General features: G+C 45.0%; 1 protein-coding gene across 1 annotated transcript in view; it reads left to right on the top strand.

The window, feature by feature from the left end:
• The window catches only part of ABCC2 (ATP binding cassette subfamily C member 2), a 57,869-nt gene that overhangs the window by 25,263 nt on the left and 13,283 nt on the right, over nucleotides 1-19,323 (top strand). Inside the window, exons 13-25 of the mRNA XM_081074065.1 lie at nucleotides 6-152; nucleotides 1,779-1,863; nucleotides 2,522-2,588; nucleotides 4,319-4,445; nucleotides 5,925-6,101; nucleotides 7,713-7,880; nucleotides 10,536-10,716; nucleotides 12,989-13,112; nucleotides 13,398-13,533; nucleotides 14,220-14,439; nucleotides 14,593-14,747; nucleotides 17,258-17,413; nucleotides 18,953-19,152. Of these exons, the coding sequence (XP_080930191.1) occupies nucleotides 6-152; nucleotides 1,779-1,863; nucleotides 2,522-2,588; nucleotides 4,319-4,445; nucleotides 5,925-6,101; nucleotides 7,713-7,880; nucleotides 10,536-10,716; nucleotides 12,989-13,112; nucleotides 13,398-13,533; nucleotides 14,220-14,439; nucleotides 14,593-14,747; nucleotides 17,258-17,413; nucleotides 18,953-19,152 (1,943 nt within the window). The remainder of the gene's footprint in view (nucleotides 1-5; nucleotides 153-1,778; nucleotides 1,864-2,521; nucleotides 2,589-4,318; nucleotides 4,446-5,924; nucleotides 6,102-7,712; nucleotides 7,881-10,535; nucleotides 10,717-12,988; nucleotides 13,113-13,397; nucleotides 13,534-14,219; nucleotides 14,440-14,592; nucleotides 14,748-17,257; nucleotides 17,414-18,952; nucleotides 19,153-19,323) is intronic.

The raw sequence follows: 19,323 nt of genomic DNA, 5'->3' as shown, positions 1-19,323 counted from the left end.
TCCAGGTATCTGTGGTCACATTTTCAGTTTATGTCCTGGTGGATAGCCGTAATATTTTGGATGCAGAAAAGGCCTTCACCTCCATCACCCTCTTCAATATCCTTCGCTTTCCCCTGAGCATGCTCCCTATGGTCATATCCTCCATGCTCCAGGTAAGTAGGAACGTCTACTGCGAACTGATTGTCTCTGATTAAAAGCCTTAGATTTCAGAAGGACTGGCCGGTCACCTCCCATTTCTAGCTTCTGCTGGTGAACTTTCAATTACAGAGGTATGTTTGGTCTCTGGAGAACAATTGTTTGATGTCAGTAAGCTCTCTGAGCCCCGTTATCTGACTATAACACGAGGATGAGCACACCAATCTCACCTACCTCACAGGAAGACAATGTTTATGAAAGCATCTATGACTAACCCTGGTACCTGGGACTTTTCTAAGCCCCTGTTCTAAGCCCAGCCTGGTTTCCCCCCACATTTCCCCAAGACTCTTCGGGGGATTTATATTAGTATTGCATTAGGGCACGATGGCATCAAGGGACAGAAAAGACCCTTTCTTTGCTGAAGCCATGTGGTGGTAAAAACCTAAGGCAATTTGGGAGCCTCAAGCTGTCAGAAAGTGAGTTTGGAGTTCCAGAGGGAGTATCTGGCTCCTGAAAACTGAGCACGTTCCCTGAGATGGACCAGGTACCAGACCTCGGGTGGTGGTGGGGAGATCACAGGGCAGGTGGAAGACTGGTGAGCTAGCCGGGATGACAGAATACTGTCATCTGCGTTCATCTCAGAGGTGGCTGACTGCAGACAGCTCAGGCCATAGGAAAGGCTGGGGTTTAGGACAAGCCTCCTTGTCCTGGAGGGTGTTAAGAAAAGCTGGCCGTTATGGCCGATAAAGAAACAACATGCTCTTTTGAGATTCAGTTTCTTGCATAGCACCAGCACGATATCTCAGCAAAAGTGTCAGCTCCCTGCATGCCCTGTCTACAAAAGGAAACTGAAACAAAAAGGGCCAGATGACAATGCAACAGGGCAGTGGGCACTCTGTGTCTTAGGGGCTGGTCCATGCAGCAGCTGAGCAGTTTTATCATCTGCAGTTGCCCTCGAAGGAGAGGGCAAGGCAGAAAGCCTGTACTCCATCAGAACCCAAACGGTCTCAGGACAGCCTCCCTGGAAGACAGGGAGACAGGTGAGAGCATCCTTGTAAAAGCTCCTGGAGGTCTTCCCAAGTCCTCATATTCCAACAATGGGGTGTTCTGCCAGCGCTTTATCAGCTGCAGTTTAAGCTTGGCCTATGTGGAAATATGTCATGGCCACTTCCTCTCCGGAGTCCCAGAGGTGCCTCAGGTAGGACCCGGAGTGGGTCATCAAGGCCTGGACTCGATTAAAGAAGAGCATGCCAGGGGCCTCACTGCCAGAACCAGAAAGAAATTAGGGTCTTACGTCAGGGACAGGCAGTGGGAAGTTTCCGGAACTAGGTCCAAAGATTGGAGAGAGCAATAGAGTTGCCCTCTCCCCACTTCCCCACCCCCCATGTTTTCTGAAGGGCCGAAACAGAGCATCTTAATTTGCCTGTGTCCAGAGCCATGGGCTGTCTCAGGGTTGCGGCCCGGCTCTCTGTGGTGGGGGTCGGGAGGTTCCAGCTGTGGCAAGTGGTAAATTGTGGGCAAGAAGCCTGGCAGATTGACTATCTTCTTCCGCATCCCAGGCGAATGACAAAGTCCAGGTCCTCTCCCTGATGGAGCTTGTCCTTGGCGATTTTATTCTTGAGGTCCTTTGTGTCCTTCTCTAGGCCAGTGTCTCCATAGATCGTCTGGAGAAGTACCTGGGAGGGGATGAGTTGGACACATCTGCCATTCGACATGACTGCAATTTTGGTAAATGAATTTGGGAGTTGTTTCCCAAACTTATTCACAGTGCTGGCACCAAAACTTTGATCAAAAGGGAGAGCCAGGGGACTCATCTTGAACCTACATTTATGAATAAGCACACTGCTTCTACGTAAATTATGTTTTTCACTTAGAACAGATGGCTTAGCCAGATTGCTAACAAAGCTAAGCCGGCTGTTCTGAGGATAAGCAAGGAATCCTGCAAAGGATCTAGAGAGCGGAAGTCAGGATGGAGCTGAGCATGTGGACTTGGGAAGGTAGGCTGGAGCGAAGGAAAATGCAGGTTCTGGAAGTTTAAGGGTTGGGGGGCCTCCACAGCCAGAGAGAGCAGTGGGTCTGGAATCCAGGGTGGAAAGTGGCTGGATTTATATATGGAGATGGAATTTATACCAGGAGACAAGCAGACAGAGGGCCTGGGAATGTACACAGAGTGTCTGTAGGTCTGGAATCTGGGTTACCAACAGGCTTGGGACTCTAGACAAGTTGCAGTCCCCTCAGGAGCTTTTGTTTCCTCCTGTTAGTGTGGGAGCCAGCACCTGACACAGGTCATCTGGAGGTCTGCTGGAGGGACACACAGGGCTGAGGAAGGGCAGCCAGGCATGTGCGGACCTGCATCTGACCAAAAGAGGGGCTTTTTTCTCAACAGACAAATGCGTACAGTTTTCTGAGGCCTCCTTTACCTGGGACCAGGATTTGGAAGCCACAATTCGAGAGTGAGTTGCTTTTCTTTTCTTTTTTTTTTTTTTTTTTTTTTTAATTAATTTTATTGGGGTGACAATTGTTAGTAAATTTACATAGATTTCAGGTGTACAATTCTGTATTACATCGTCTATAAATCCCATTGTGTGTTCACCACCCAGAGTCAGTTCTCCTTCCATCACCATATATTTGATCCCCTTTACCCTCATCACCCACCCCCCACCCCCTTACCCTCTGAGTTGCTTTTCTAATCCTGTGACTGGGAAATTCCATGTGCTAGGACAATGGGGAGACGAGCTGTGTGCACATATTCAGTTACATCCTGGTGCAGGCTCAGCCCCTGGAGGGATGAGCGGACAGGGAAGATCCTGAGCCTCCTTGCCCATAACTGTATCTGCCGCCCTACTTTCCTGCTGTGGGACTACGTGCATCCAGCAGAGAACCCATGAAGGCATTTGTTCTCCAGACAGTGGATGGACATAGTGCAGGGTAGGCAGGTGACCTAGGTCTCTGAATATGGTAAAGGATACATACAAGAATCTGAACTCAATTTAAGTTCATTCATTCATTCATTCATTCAAGAATAGTAATCAAGGAGAGTGGAGTTCTTCACCCAGAGTGGACAATGGGAGCTACCTCTATAAGATTTAATTTCAGATCTGGATTTTCACATCTAAACAACCCATTCCTACATCCTTCCCTAGAGGCTACCTCCTCTGCCCTAAGCCAACCCCTTCTTGCCACACTGTTGCATATAATGTGTTTCTCATGCACTTCATGTAACAGCATACCCCTCTCATCCACGGAGCACAGCACACAGAGTACACGAGGACCCGGAGCTGGTAGATCTCTCTTTCTTCACAACTGAGCATACCGTATCATCTCCCTGCTACACCCAAGACTTTCCACCCCTCTCTGCTATTCCTATAGCCTTGAACACGAACTCTGGAGCTTCCCCCAGGATGTGTCAGGCCAGAAGCTCCGCCTCTAAACCCTCCCAACCTGAAAGCCTCTCTTTGCTGAGGGAAGGCTGGACACAGCTCCCACTCTGCTTGTAACAGTCTAGAACAGGTTCAGCTCACTGGGCAGCTTCAAAAAGACTGTGAATGAGCTTCTAATGTTCCTAATGTCCTAGGAACTCAAACACTCGAGCTGGCGCACGGAGTTTCCAGGAGTCTCGCCCAATGTGGACACCACCCCAGCAAGACACAGCCAAATATCCAAGAGCGAGACCAGGAAATCTGTGCTTTCAGCAAGGGTTCCACTGAATGGCTAGTCTCATTGAAGAGCAAAGTTTGAGAAACACTGACCTAGTCCAACCCCATGAGTTTAGACATGAGAGTCCAGAGGACGTGACCTTCCAAGATCACACAGCTCATCAGTGACAAAGTTGGGAGTTGAACTCAGGTCTCCAGGCTCCTACTAGGGTCTTTTTCGATGGTACCATGTTGGTTCTAAGGGGAATTTTCCCAGTGGAAACCCACGTTTCACACAGCTTATAGATGAGTTGGATATGTTAGGGCTCGCTCTCTAGTCAATTAAAGCTAAAACAAAACAAAACAAAACAAAATACACACACACACATTAAAGAAGCACTTTGGAGTCTTGTATATACAAGATAAATTTTCCAGTCTTGAGGGAAAAACCTCCTAATGCCAGACTTCCCCTAGAGAGTCTGAGAAGTGGCTTGAGCTCCTCCTGAATATCTCCTCTTATCTTGTTCAAATACACTTCTCTCTTTCAGCGTGAATCTGGACATTATGCCAGGCCAGTTGGTGGCAGTGGTGGGCACAGTGGGCTCTGGGAAATCCTCCTTGATGTCAGCCATGCTGGGAGAAATGGAAAATGTCCATGGGCACATCACCATCAAGGTGAGAGGGAATGCCAAGGAGAAGACTGACATCTAAATGTGGGCCACTTAGTGCTGCTTTCTCAGGTGGGAGAATGCACTGAGCTCCAGAATCTGGTCACTACTGCTGTCGTGTTGCTGCAGGTAAAAGGTCTTGGAGACATCTGGTAGACTCATAACCTGTAGATTCTTTGCCCTGCCCCACATATATAATAATCAGGCTCTGGGGGCAGAGTCTAAGAATCTGCATTTTGAATGAGCTGCCCAGGTGATTCTCAGATGCATACTCGAGTTTGAAAACTGTTGAATAGAGATGTCTTCCTTTAAAGTATATGCAGTTCTGCTATATCTATATATGTGTTTCTGAAGGCCTCATGTTCTGCAAAATCATGCAATAAAAATAACAGGGCCTGGGGGATAGAGCTAGAAGAGATTATTAAATGTATATAACTTTGTAACCAGGGTACCAACAAAAACAATAACAATAAAAACAGCAGCACTATAAAAGCTCTGCTGGCAATTGCACCCAGCATCACAATTAATTCTGGGCCTCCCACCTCCTCCTGGGAGGGCACTTGCTTCTGGTACAAAAATTTGATGTAGGGTATAGACATCTTCATTAATTATGATTTTTTTTAATAGAGAGGAAATGTTTTTATGCATTTTCATTCGCACTGACATCTTCCCCAGAGAGCTAAATTTAGGAGAAATTATAGGTACTTGGGATCATTTACCCAGCCACTACTTGCCTCCAAAAGAGGCATATCTATCTATGTTTAGCTTTTTTTCCTTGAGGTCTTCATAGATTGCTAAGATTTCTTTTTAATTATGAGAAAGCTTGCCCCTGATTGCTTTACACTGACGTGCTTGCATCATTTTTAAGAACTTCTTCCACATTATACTGACATTATTTACCAATCATGAACGAGCTCATTTGCATCCAACCAACACGCAGTTTAGCAAAGCAGACTGTACAGATTTAACTCTGTCTCCTCATTCCTTTTCGGAAGCTCTTTCTTGCTACCTTATCACTGCGCTCTTCCTCAAACACAGGCATTTGCTGGGCTCCATCTCTCTTTGGACATGATGTGCTTCATGTATCAGCCTGCACCCTAAGTCCAATCTCTTCGTTCTTGCTCCCTGGATGTCATCTATACTATCCCCCCGGTCAGTGGTAGCCCTCTATTGGTCCTAGTAACCTCACTGGGAGCTGACTAGAGCCCTGTTCAAGAAGCTATACGTGCGTTCATCCCCTAATTTTCAGGATCATGGCTAGAAAGTGATAGTGAGAAAAGGGAGACTTTACATGGTGAGTAGCACATTGAGTCTTTCTCTCTGGTTGGTACGATAAACACAAGTCCATTTATAAATATCAGACGTTCAGTCAGCCTGACACACATTTCTTCAAATCTAAGTTTCATCGGTTTCTTTCTGCTCCCGCCACCCCCTCCTTCAACCCTGCATTTCTGGACGTCATGTGGTCTGATCCTTTCCCATGCAGGGCACCATCGCCTATGTCTCGCAACAGTCCTGGATCCAGAATGGCACCATAAAGGACAACATCCTTTTTGGATCAGAACTGGATGAAAAGAGATACCAGCAAGTTCTGGAGGCCTGTGCCCTCCTCCCGGACTTAGAAGTGCTCCCTGGAGGAGACATGGCTGAAATTGGAGAGAAGGTACTTGAGACACCAAGGGCCCTTGAAGGGTAATGGGGTATTGAAGGAAAAAAGTAAGAAGGGTGAAGAAATACATGGGCGTAAAATGGTCGACCAATTTTGCTGGTCATGTTTGGAACAAACACCAGAAAACAAGGGTTTGTACAACATTGTGTGCAAAAACTCAGAAACTTAAAAGTGTGTACCTGGAAGCAAACACAGGAATTATGTAATCTAAAGGAAAAAGGATGAGGCTGAAAGGTTAAGTAACCAGCGACTGGCCCAAGGTTGACATCACAGGTGGAGGGGCAGAGGTGGGACAAGAAGCTAGGTGTCCTGACTCGACTTCTGTATATTACTGAGGGCCAGAGTCAGGTTCTAATAATCTGCTTCCCGCACTTATAGATTTAGTGTGAATTAATTCCTTGTGTTATAAAATGTCTTTCTTAAAAATAGATTTTTTTAAAAAAATTAAAGTTTATTGGGGTGACAACTGTTAGTCAAGTTACATAGGTTTCAGGTGTACAATTCTGTAATACATTATCTATATCTCACATTGTGTGTTCACCACCCAGAGTCAGTTCTCCTTCCATCACCATATAAAAAAATAGATTTTTAATGACTATGGTATATTTTATCCATTATATGGATAGAGCATAATTTGTTTAGAAAGTCCTGATTGTTACATGTTTAGGACGTTTTCATCTTCCTTCCTGTTAAAAAACAAAAATCAACTCAATAAATGTGAAGATCTGATTGGCTTTATTGATTCATGAATGAGGCAGCGTCCCACTTAGCAACTAGACTGGTGTTCCAAGAGTTGTACAAAATGGAAGGATTTTATAGAAAAAAATGGGGTGGGGGTCGGGGAAAGGAAGCTATTACTGAAAGAAAAGAAAATATTCATTTTGGACCCAGACTTTTTTTTTTTGAGGGGAAGAGGATGAGAAGGGTTTTCTTTTTGTTGTTGTTTATCATGCAGATTGCCTCTTCTTTCCATAGAAGGGGGGATAGTGAGGGCACACATGACAGATTACCTCATTGGTGTTGATCAGACAGCTTCACACTGGTTGATTAACATTATGTTTCTGGGAGAGGTTGAAACAGCAATTAACTCAGGTATTAAATCCAGAGATGCCATTTTGGGCCTATGGTCTTTTGTTTGACACTCCCCATTACTAAAATTGCCTATAGCAGTCTTTGAGCACAAGGATCTTGAAATGTTAGGAGACTAGTGAAGATACAGCTCTAGGGTGATTTTGTTCATTAATTCAGCACACATGTATTGAGTACCTATGTGACAGACACTATTTTCAGTGCTGGAGCTGCATCCATGAACAAAATAGGAAAAATTTGCCCTGGCATAGCTCTACCTTTTCATGGAACAGGAAGCAACAAAAATAATAAATAAGTAAGTGATATGATAGACGATGGTAAGTTGAGCCCACCATTAATTTTGGAGCCTAAAATGATTTATTTGAATCAAAGTTGTTTATGTATGTAAAAGGACTTGTAAGATTTTTAAGTCCTTGGTACCGTATTGAGGCAAATAGCTTCCTTATCCCTCCTCAATTGCCTCTGTGAAGGTAAGACGAAGCAGCAGTGCTCAATAGAAATTATTTTCTTCTTCAGGGTATAAATCTCAGTGGGGGTCAGAAGCAGCGGATCAGCCTGGCCAGAGCTACCTATCAAAATTCAGATATCTACATTCTGGATGACCCCCTGTCTGCTGTAGATGCTCATGTGGGAAGACATATTTTCAATAAGGTCTTGGGTCCCAACGGCCTATTGAAAGGCAAGGTAAGAAATCATTTAAAGTGACAAAGACATGCGGTATGTGTGGGAGGGAGGAGGGCACACATCTTCTAGAACAGCTGCTGTCCCAAAGCAGATTTCCTTATTTACCTGCCCCCTAGGCTACTGTAGAGAAACAGGGTCAGTCTGGTCTCCCAGGAAATGACCCCGTGAGGGCTCCCCCCTTGAGGTCATGGCTTATGCTGGAAATGGCTAATTTGGGCCTTATTCTGTGGCTCAGACATTGAGGCTTTTTAGGAAAATTGATTATGATAAAAAGTAGAAGACTTTGAGACCTGTCTTCAGTTCCTGGCACAGAGCTCCTCCTAACCCTTGGAATTTCTTGAGTGATACTAGGAGTGTCTCTTGTTATTCAGAATGAGCCCCTTTAGATCGTACTGGAGTCTATGCTGACGAGTAATTTAGAATGGAACCCCTAAAGAACCTCAGGATGAGGCTGTTCCCCAGAAAAACCAAGTGATGGGAGGGTTGGAACTTTCAGCCCCATCCACTGTGTGGGGAGGAGAGAAGGACCTGGAGACTGGGTTATAAAAATTCTTGAGCAATGGGATTCAGAGAGTTTCTGGGTCGGGGAACACATCAAGATGTTGGGAGGGTGGTACACCTGGTGAGAGCATGGAAATGCCACATACACACTCCGTACCCCCATACCTTGCCCAATGCATCTCTTCCACTGGACTTTTTTTGAGTTTCATCCTTTAAATAAACTGATAAATGTAAGTAAAGTGTTTTCCTGAGATCTATGAGCCATTCTAGCAAATTATCAGACCTAAGGAGGGGGTCTGTGGGAATCCCCAATTTATAGCTAGTTGGTCAGAAGTATGGGTGGCTCAAGACATGTGACTGGCATCTGAAGTCGGGACAGTCTTGTGGGACAGAGCACTTAAATTGTGGGACTTGTGCTAATCCCGGGAGTTAGTGTCAGAATTGAATTGAATTATTGAACACCCAGCTGGAGTCAGAGAGCTGGCTGGTGTCAGAAAATATCCCAGAGGTCCCCACAGCACAGCTTGCTGGTGGGACAGAGGTCATCCTGCAGGGATTAGAGCTACGCTCTAAGAAGGCACTTTCCTGGAACCCTTGCAGGATGTAGGAACACTGTGCCTGGAAAGGATGACTCAACCTAAGCATGGATATAAAGCTAACGTTGTTTGAGTATTCATTATGTCCTAGGCCTGTGCTAAGCGTTTGGACTGCGTTGTCTCATTTGATTCTCACATGGCCACTCTGAGATAGATAGTACAGGTAAAGTGTCCAAAGCAAGTCACTAGAGCTGGTTGTAAGTGGAGACCGGAGACCGAACTTTTCTTACCATGGGCAAGATAGCACATTTGTCCTGACACAGTGGGCCAAATGGAGAGGGGCTGACAGAGCCCCTTGAGGGTTTGAAGACGCTCCTCACCAGCAGCAAGTGTAGAGTGGGGGCCATCAATAACATCTCCCTCAACTCTGGGCAGCTAGACTCCATCTGTATTTGGCCGGGTCCCTTCGAGATTTCTTGAATGTTGCCAGTCAAAGGATGGCAGCGTTGACCGGGCTGCTGTCCTTCTGAGGTCCTTTGCTTCTCTATTGGATCCGTGAGTCAACAGGAGCTCCCTCTCCCTCTTATTTCTAGTCCTGGTTTTTGTCCTTAAGACTTCTTGGCTCTATTCATTCACGAACTGAACATGACCTGGTTCGTTACAAAGACTGGGTGTGTGGAGATGAAAAGGTCTGGTCCCGGCTCTCAAGGAACTTACAATCTGATGGGAAGACACACAGAAAAGCAAGCAATGATATTATAATACAAGAATTATTTTAATGGCAGTCTGTATAAACTACAGTGGAAACATTGGAGGAAGACCTACATCTTGCTGGGGACTCAGGAAAGGCTCCCAGAAGAGCTGGCTTTGAGCTGCAACTTGAAGGATGAGCGTCTCCTGGGTCTTCCAGAGAAGGGGGACCTAGTGTCCGCAGGGATGCGAAGTAGAGACAGAGGCAATGGGCTTGGGTTATCTCTCTAGAGGCCCTTCTCAACCCCACGGCCCATATGGGCGCCTCGTTACTGGTGTAGGAGTGATTGTCTTTCGTTGAGTGGAGACCCTGTTTCAGCAGTCAATGTGCTTCATCAATAGACAGGAATACAAGGAACGTCGAGTCTCCACATGAAGGAGGACCTGGGGCAAAAGATAGAGTTTTTTGCTCCACAGTATCGCAAACATGCGGAAAGAATCTGGGCAGTTCTTGTTAGCTCCGTTGATTAACTGGTTAGGAAATAGGCAGTTAGTTAGCTAGTTATTTAATTAGTTATGTATGCATCAGTTAGATTGATAGGCCTGGATCTGAGGTGACATTCCTAAGCCCAACTCCTGGCTACCCAGGAAGCTGGAGGACAGCGTGTGTAGTGCAAACTTCATTGTTACTATAAAATATAACTGTGAGTATATCCACAATGACAGAAGTCTCATCTTACACATGGGTCAGGTTTTAGGATGAGGTGCTGGGAAGGAAAGAGGAAGTAAAAGAGCCCAAAGGGTCAGGGCCACATTTTGAAGCAAAGCTCCACAGTGAATTGAAGTGTCTGTTTTTCCTTTTTTTAGAGTAGGACAAAGAAGGTGGAGGAGACAGGGTCATCTGCACAACTTACTGTTATTTTTACAGACTCGACTGTTGGTTACACATAGCATTCACTTTCTTCCCCAAGTGGATGAGATTGTGGTTCTGGAGAACGGCACCATCTTGGAGAAGGGATCCTACAGCTCTCTGCTGGCCAAGAAGGGATCATTTGCTAAGAATCTGAAGACATTTATGAAACAGGAGGGTCCTGAAGAAGAAGCCACAAGTATGTAAGGAGGATTGGAACAGGCTAGAATGTGGGTATGGGAAGGGGTGGGAGTGGCAAACTGATGTCTACCTTCTGAACTGTTCAGGTCATTGAAAGTGAGTGACCCAGAGATGCAAAATCTGCTCTTTCTGTGTTTTGTGTCTCTGTTAAGACACACAAACATAGAAACACTATGCCCGAGCCGAGCTGGAGGCTCATCCTTCTGATCCGGTCTCTGCCATGCCATCAAAGGACACTCTGCAGAAGGGTATGACTGGAGGTTTGGGGTGATTAGCCCTTGTGGAAGAAACACCAGTGGCATGAGGGGCCCCCTTTTAGGGACGCCCTGCTTCTACTGATTTAAGTGAGACATCCCATCCCACCTACCGTAAATCCACTAAAACCACCTCCTGGACAGCTTTGTAGGCTGGGACTAACAGTGCACTGCTGAATTCTTGATCAGCCCTAACAAAGGGATCTTGACGAATATACCAAAACCACTGCGTGTTTTGAACCAGAAAAAGTCATGGCAGCTGCATAGTGTCACCGGACACCACAGGAATAGCCCCTAACACCACCACCACTGGGGTCACTGATTAGCTCCAGTCAGCAATGGAGCCCTGTTCCCTGGGGTCCTTCCCCAGACCCTTCAGGAGTCCTGTGCATAGTTGGGGGCAGCAGCCCCCAGCAGGAGGGCAGGGCTGAGAAAGCAGGATCTGGACGTGCAGAGCCATTCCAGCATTCAGCCGAAGAGGGAGTAGCTAGAGCCTGCAAGTGGCAGCATATGCAGGCTTGAGGTCAGGACATGGGGTGGATAAACCACCCTGGGAGCACAAGGGAAGGAAAGGAAAGCCCGGGACGTCTGTAAGTGTTGAGAACAGGATGGTGTGGGTGACAGGGATCAAAAGCCAGCCTAGGAGAATGGGGTAGGGGCACCAGGAAGCAGCAGAAAGGAGCTTTCTGTCAGCCTGTCAGTGCTCCAGGGAAAACAAAAGCACCCCTGGGGAGCGAAGGCCCACACCACGGGCTGCAGCCCTCTGTGCTACTGTTCAGTCATCCACATCAGCGTGACCAGGACAGTGTTATTACGCTGATTCTAAATGTTTTCAGTTTTGTTTTTGTTTTCTGATTTGCCTGAATCTGAGTTTCAAGATTCTGTTATAAACCCACATGGGTGGACAGCCTCTTTGAAGTATCCTATCTTTTATGTACAAAGGACAGTTTGCAAAATAGCTCATTAAGCCCATGTTCTGGTAAACACTGATAGGCAATTTCTTTTTTATTTTTATTTTTTATTGGGGAATATTGGGGGAACAGTGTGTTTTCCCAGGGCCCATCAGCTCCAAGTCGCTGTCCTTCAGTCCAGTTGTACTGAGCGCAGCTCAACTCCAAGTTCAGTCGCTGTTTTCAATATTTAGTTGCAGGGGTGCAGCCGATTGTGGGAATTGAACCAGCAACCTTGTTGTTAAGAGCTGGTGCTCTAACCAACTGAGCCATCCGGCCTCCCCTGATAGGCAATTTCTGAGCCGTTGTATAAGCCCCAGTGCCTGGCATGCTATTGTATTGGTTCTGGAACTCGAGGGACAGACCATGAGATGGTAGAATGAGGGGAAGGGAGGAGGGCAAGGTGACTTGGGTTTGTACTGAATCTGTGTATTAGCTTCCTAATTAGCTGCTGTAACAAAGTACTACAAACTGGGTGGCTTAAACAACAGAAATTTCTTGTCTCACAGTTCTGAAGTCCAAAATCAAGGTGTGGGCAGGGTTAGCTCCGTCTGCAGGCTCTGAAGGAAGTATCTGCTCCAGGCTTCTCTCCTAGCTTCTGGTGGTTGGCTGGCAATCTTGGGCATTCTTGGCTAGTAGACATATCCCAGCAGTCTCTGCCTTCATCTTCACATGATGTACCTCATTGTGTGCATTTCTGTGTCCTAATTTTCCCTTTTTTATAAGAACATCAGATATACTGGATCAGGGGTCCATTCTACTCCAGTCTGTCTCGTCTTCACTAATGACGTCTGTAATGACCCTATTTCCAAATCAAGTTACAATCTGAAGTAGTGGGGATTAGAATTTTGGAGGGATACAATTCAATCTGTAACATCTAACCTCTGGCACCCCAAAATTCATGTCTTTCTCTTGTACTCATAGTAGAATTTCTAGAGTAAAAGATTCCCACCCGTGTGTACATTTGGGATCTCTTGCTGAGGCCAGCAAGATTAGAAAAGGCTTCTCTCTCCTGGTTCACAGGGCTCTAGGCAGCTATCTCCCTAACCTTTCATGTGTCTCCTAGTCAATGAAGATAGTGAAGAAGACGATGTCTATGGGCTTGTGCCCAGTGTGGAGGAAATCCCTGAGGATGTCGTCTCCTTGACCCTGGAAAGAGAGAATAGCCTTCGTCGAACACTTAGCCACAGGTTCGTCATCTGTTCAGCTGGCAGATCTCAGCACTTCCATGTTTCCACTTGGTCGGTCTCTTTTTCTATGTGGGCTTTTCCAGAGGTAGTGGACACCATGAACACTCCTAGCTCTTCCTTTGTTTCCTTCTATGAGGAGGAGGGTTGCAGTGGTGTATTTCCCCCAAGGCCATCTGCTCTGAAGTGCACTTTGATGCAAGCAGAGCAACTGTGACATCTGCTTGCAAGAAGGCCCTTGGATTCACCTACATGCTCAGGAAAGCTTTTCCCCTCTCAATCTCTCAGATCTAGGTCCAATAGCAGGCATCTGAAGTCCCTAAAAAACTCCTTGAAAACAAAGAATGTGAATACCCTGAAGGAGAAAGAAGAACTAGTGAAAGGACAAACACTAATTAAGAAGGAATTCATACAAACTGGAAAGGTGAATACCACAAAAAAAGTACCATTAGAGATGATATATGGCTTGGGATCCCAACATTTTAAAGTTTGATGACTTGAATACTTATCTACAGGAGGGTTATGTCTATGCTTGCTTTGCCAATCTTTAAATTCATCATTGAAATTTTGATAGAGACTCTGGGCTTTCTATTAAATCATATTTCCATGAAGTATGACCTGTTTCCTGTGAATATACTCATTGCACACTTCCTGAGTGTTTGATTCCATTCTGATATATGGAGCAAACAACAAAACTACTTTGAGATGCAGTTCTGGGAGCCAGAGAACACTGATATATCAATTCCGAGTACACAATTCAAATTAATGAAACTTAAAACCAAGGCCTTAATTTAAATCTAAATTATTATAATAAAACAAATGCCGAGGTCAACAGTATCACCCTATCTTTCCCACTCTATTTTTCTATTTTCCCTTCTTAATGACATCTAGAAGCTCATTAACAATCTGATGATATTTACCTTGCATTGTATTTCAGCATTGATTATTATCCTGAACCAAGGCAGACATGATAACCACAAACTACCAAATTTTGCTACCCAAAATCCATTTTTGCAGGGAACTTCATTCCCTCTTGCGATTGGTATTCTAGGTAATTCCTCACCAAAAACCATTAGGAATTCTACTAACATTGAGGTGGGCGCTTTGCAGGTGAAGTTCTCCATCTACATGAAATACCTACAAGCAGTAGGATGGTATTCAATTTTCTTCATCATCTTAGCCTATGTAATCAACTCTGTGGCTTTGATTGGATCCAACCTCTGGCTCAGTGCTTGGACCAATGACTCTAAAACCTTCAATGGCACCAACTATCCAGCCTCTCAGAGGGACATGAGAGTTGGCGTCTATGGAGCTCTGGGATTAGTGCAAGGTACGTCTGATGGCTGTGACAGCCATTTTTTATAGCATCTGTCCGGTCCCGGTACTTTGCCTGGACGCTGGGAAGAAATTGACATTTTGTCCTTGGCACAAGACTTCAGGTGATCCCTGGGCATGGTGCTGACTAAACTGGTTCCATTTCTAGGTATATTTGTGCTCATAGCAAATCTCTGGAGTGCCTATGGTTTCACGCATGCAGCAAACATCCTTCACAAGCAACTGCTGAGCAATATCCTTCGAGCACCCATGAGTTTTTTTGACACAACACCCATAGGCCGGATTGTGAACAGGTTTGCTGGTGTAAGTATCCTAAGGGCTATAAGATGTTGTGTTTATATGCTGACAGGGAAAGAATTCTAATTTCTCCTTGGTCAACTCTGTGTAGTTCCAGTTCTTTTCTTCACTTAGAGTGCAAATGTTTCTTGAGTACCTTGTGTGAGGTCTCAAGGAGCCTGGGGATACAGGGATGAACAATTGTGGCCCTTTAAGTAGTTCATCATCTAGTGAGTGACACAGCCAAGGAAATAAAGGATTATAATAGAATACAGTAAAACCAAAATAACAATGATGTGTACAGTGGTGTTCAGAAAGTACAAAAGAGTGACAGAGAAAAGAGGTATTATCTCAGTCTGGGTGACAGAAGGTAGGAAATGTCAGAAAATGTGACATGAGTTAAGTTATAGAAGTTAGTCAGGGAGATGGTTGGGGTAGGGAGTGGGTGGGTCGCAGTAGAAGCAGGATGAGAAGAATTATTCTGCAGAGGGAAAAAACAAAAGTAACAGTACGATCACTGGGTGTAACATAAATAAAAGGGATAGCAGGATAATCCTTTGCTTGGTCTGTGCCTCCGTTCCTGAAACCTCCATCTTTGATGCTTTAAGACTAAGTAAATTAGGTCCAGATTATGGAAGAGAGCCACCTGTTATTTTAATAAGGTTCTAAAACATGGTATCCACCTACTGATGTTCCTAGAACCCTTATCAGTCATTCACTCATTCAGTCAGTCAACGACACTTATTAGCATCTCCTATGAGCCTTAAGAACTGTACTAGCCATTAGGATGCTCAATAAATGTTAAGATTATAGATGGCCGGCTCTCTTCCATGGGCCAGACTGAACTTATTGATTCTTAATGCATATGAGATGGAAATTTCAGGAACAGAGGCAGAAACCAGGCAATTCTAAGTAATATTCAACTATTACCAGCACAGTTTCCATTCCTCTATAGAAGAAGGCACACACATTTTTAAATGTCTGAGCAGCTCTGGACACTTAATTGGTCCTGGAGCAGACGCAGAAAGGCTAGCTAACAGTTCACAGCCAGGTCCTGGGGACATAGTGACTGTTCTATAGTGGGCAGATGACTGGTCCCTATTTTTAATTTCCTCTGGGACAAAACTAGTGGGCATGATGTGATTAGAGACAACTTCAGTAGACTCTCTGCTCTTTAATAGAACTTTACAAAGCACACCATTTTGGATGGAGAGATTTTTCACAGGAATTTTGAAAAGATTGCAAAGATTGCAACTCTTTTTTGATATTGTAATATAGAATTCATCTTCTGAAAAAGAGAACACAGAAATCTTTCTGTGAGTTACTTAGGCAGCAGTCATATTGTGCTAACTGCTTTTTCATGAAAAAGGAAACTGTCATGAAATTACATAGTGAGTTTTGTGGGGAACGTGGCTGAGGCCCATAAAGGAGAGTTTGATCTCGCTCCCTCCAGAACAGATGGCTGAGCCCTTAAGAGGAGATTAAAGAGTAGGTGGAAGACAGAAAGACGGAGAATCTGTGCCAAGTAAGGGTCAAAAGTAATATACATAGAACTGATAGCTGGTGAGGATTTCTTTTTTCTTCTAATCCTGAAAATATTATTTGCATTCTGATGTGACATTGGGAAGGGTACATTGGACTCAGGAGTCATCCACTCTTCAGGGCTCTCTTGGGAAACTGTTATCCCTTACCTACTTTGGAACACTCCAGAGATAGTCACATATTCCTAATCCTAGAATCAACTTAATCTAAGAAATATAGGCAAGGGAAACCCAAAATATAAGCCAGGTTTTCTGTGTATACTAAACCAACCATCCATCCATCCATCCATCCATCCATCCATCCATCCATCCATTCATCCATTTGCTTTCGTATTCATTTGTTCAACACGACATGAAGGCAATATGGTAGTAAGACCCATCCATCATCTCTGGGTTCTTCGGTTAGGACACTAGCCAGGCAGGGATCACATTTAATCTATACCTCCCTCTCCTCTTGAAGCTCTGTGCTTGGCAGAAGAAACAATTTCCTAGTTAGAGAATGGTTCTTCTGTCAAAGGTGGGCAACAGGGCTTCTTGACTGGAGACTCCAAACAAATGTTTATTGAATGTGTTATATGCCAGGTTCTGTTCTAGGTACTCAGTGGAATCAGGACCTGTGTAAAGTTAGAATAATTGAATTGGCTATAGGAGAATTTACCTTGTAAGGCTCTATTAGCTTACAGGGTTATGAATGCTTTAATAAACTTGACAAATGGGAATTTCACTGAAAAGAGTACAAACCTTTGCCAAGCCTATTACCATAAAGGTGAAGGATGACTGCCATGTCTGTTTACAGGGATTTAGAAAGATGAAGAAATTACAAAAATGAGATTGGTTTGGGGATGAATAGAATATTGCAAATGACTGTCATGAAATGATTAAATGAAGGAGTCGCTGGGAACCCAGAATGGAAGAAATTTCCTGCTGGACTCAGGAAGATGTGAAATGTCATAAGCATTCCTTGGTATACCATCTCTTGTGATTATGTGCTCCTAGGACATTTCCACGGTGGATGACACCCTCCCCATGTCCTTGCGCAGCTGGATTTTGTGCTTCCTGGGGATCATCAGTATCCTTATCATGATCTGCACTGCCACTCCAGCCTTCATCATCGTCATCATCCCTCTGGGCATCATTTATGTGTCTGTTCAGGTGGGTTTGGAAATGGCTAGGTCTCCTTTCCTCTCAGCTTATAGAAGCCCAGGCTCCTTCCCTAGTATCTGCTCTTTGGTTTATTGCTGGTCACTTGTTCCGTTCCAGCATCTTTGTCGTTCAGCCACGTAGTGATACACGGAGGAGTCCTTAGGCGACTGTCTCAAGCTGAAGTGTCAGCACCCATGGGTGTATGAGTCATAGAAAATTCACCTTCACTGTTGCCTCCCTGGAAGCTTAAGTGGGGCATATTTATATTTAGAGCCAAGACTACTTTGAGGTTGCCTCTGGACAAAGTCTTGAAGCTCTGTGAGCCCCACACACGAATGGTTAGGTCATCGGTTACTTCTAGAAGAGTCATGCTCTATGGCTGCTTCCTTGGTTGGCTTAGGCTTTCCTACTTGGAGATGTCTCTCAGCAGGAGCTGGATCTCTTTCCACTTCAGGGAAGTTCTTGTTTCACTGGGGTGTCTTTGGGTGTCTTTCTAATGTGTTTGTGAGGGAACAGGTAGTTTGAAAGCCACGCCTCACAGGAAAACTGGAGCAAGTGGAAAGGACTCCATGCCCTTATTCAAAACTGATGAGGGAAGGGAAGCTGTGGAGAGAACTCTTGTCCTACCAGTTAGTTACCTTTGGGATGAACTGTTCACCTCAGGAAAACAATTCTGACCTTGTAGTCAAGAGCAGCCTGTGGCCTGTGGAAAGGGGACACCTTCTGGTGCTTGTATTGAGTTCCTCCTCAGGTACATTGTCATCTTGGCTGATAGTAATAGCCTTTTAACTGTTAATAACACTAACAAATAAGAAGCTGGATCTTTGAGAAAACTTCCAGGTATAACATTTTGAATTCTGACCTTCAAGTGCCCAGCTCTTCCCTGGTTTCCTCATGGAATCTAGTCGCACCACTGACCCATCCCTCCGAACCTCACCCTTCTGCCCTCAGAAAGTTGGCCTGCACTCTATTACTTCCAGTTCTGGTTCTTAGACCCTCACCATTCCACAAACTTCCAGAACTATCTTTACCTCCACACATCATCGAGGCAGAGTTTTGGTCTCTTACTTGTCTATCCAGTTTTTATCCAAACCTCAGCATACCTTTCGCTGGTCATTTCCTGCCAGTATCCACTTTCCACACCCCTTGGGTCCCAGCTGCATTTACAAAATCCTTTTGGAGACCATTTTTCTAATGACCACAAAAACTCTCCTTTAGACAATATATAGGGATTCTTGGGGAGAATGTGGGTTAGGCTGACAAAACTCCTTATGCGGTTTAGAAATTCAAACCTCTAAGGCTCTGGTATAGACCCCTCATTTTCATCATCCTCTGTTCCCCACCAAGCTCAGATCGTCCCCCCATCCCCTTCCTCTGGGCCTCTCTCATCATTCCTGCAGCCAGAGGTGAGACTGGAGGCTTCTATCCTGTTCAGATGTGGGCTGTGGCCATCAAAGTGAAGAACCCTGGGTCATGGGCACAAAGGAAGAGGTATGGCATACGCAACATGGTTGTGGGACTAACTGACTCTTTACTTTTGGGGTCCAGATATTTTATGTGGCTACTTCCCGCCAGCTGAGACGTCTGGACTCTGTCACCAGGTCCCCACTCTACTCTTTCTTCAGTGAGACAGTGTCAGGTTTGCCTGTCATCCGTGCCTTTCAGCACCAGCAGCGATTTCTAAAACACAGTGAGGTACTGATTGACACTAACCAGAAATGTGTCTTTTCCTGGATTATCTCGAACAGGTGAGGCTTCCCTGGGTATTCCCCAAATGTGTGTTTTGGGGTCCTGCATATTTAACATTAACTATGGGAGAGCAGGCACGGCCAGCAAGTCACTCTGGCCAAACACATGTAAGTAGAGAGAAGAAAGGATGAGCTTTGGAACCAGAAACTGGGTCCCTGTATCTGCTCTGC

The sequence above is a fragment of the Rhinolophus hipposideros genome (genome assembly GCF_964194185.1).
Source record: "Rhinolophus hipposideros genome assembly, chromosome: 15".
Classification (NCBI taxonomy): domain Eukaryota; kingdom Metazoa; phylum Chordata; class Mammalia; order Chiroptera; family Rhinolophidae; genus Rhinolophus; species Rhinolophus hipposideros.
The sequence above is the reverse complement of the archived record's forward strand: the minus strand, read 5'-3'. Positions and strand labels throughout refer to the sequence as shown.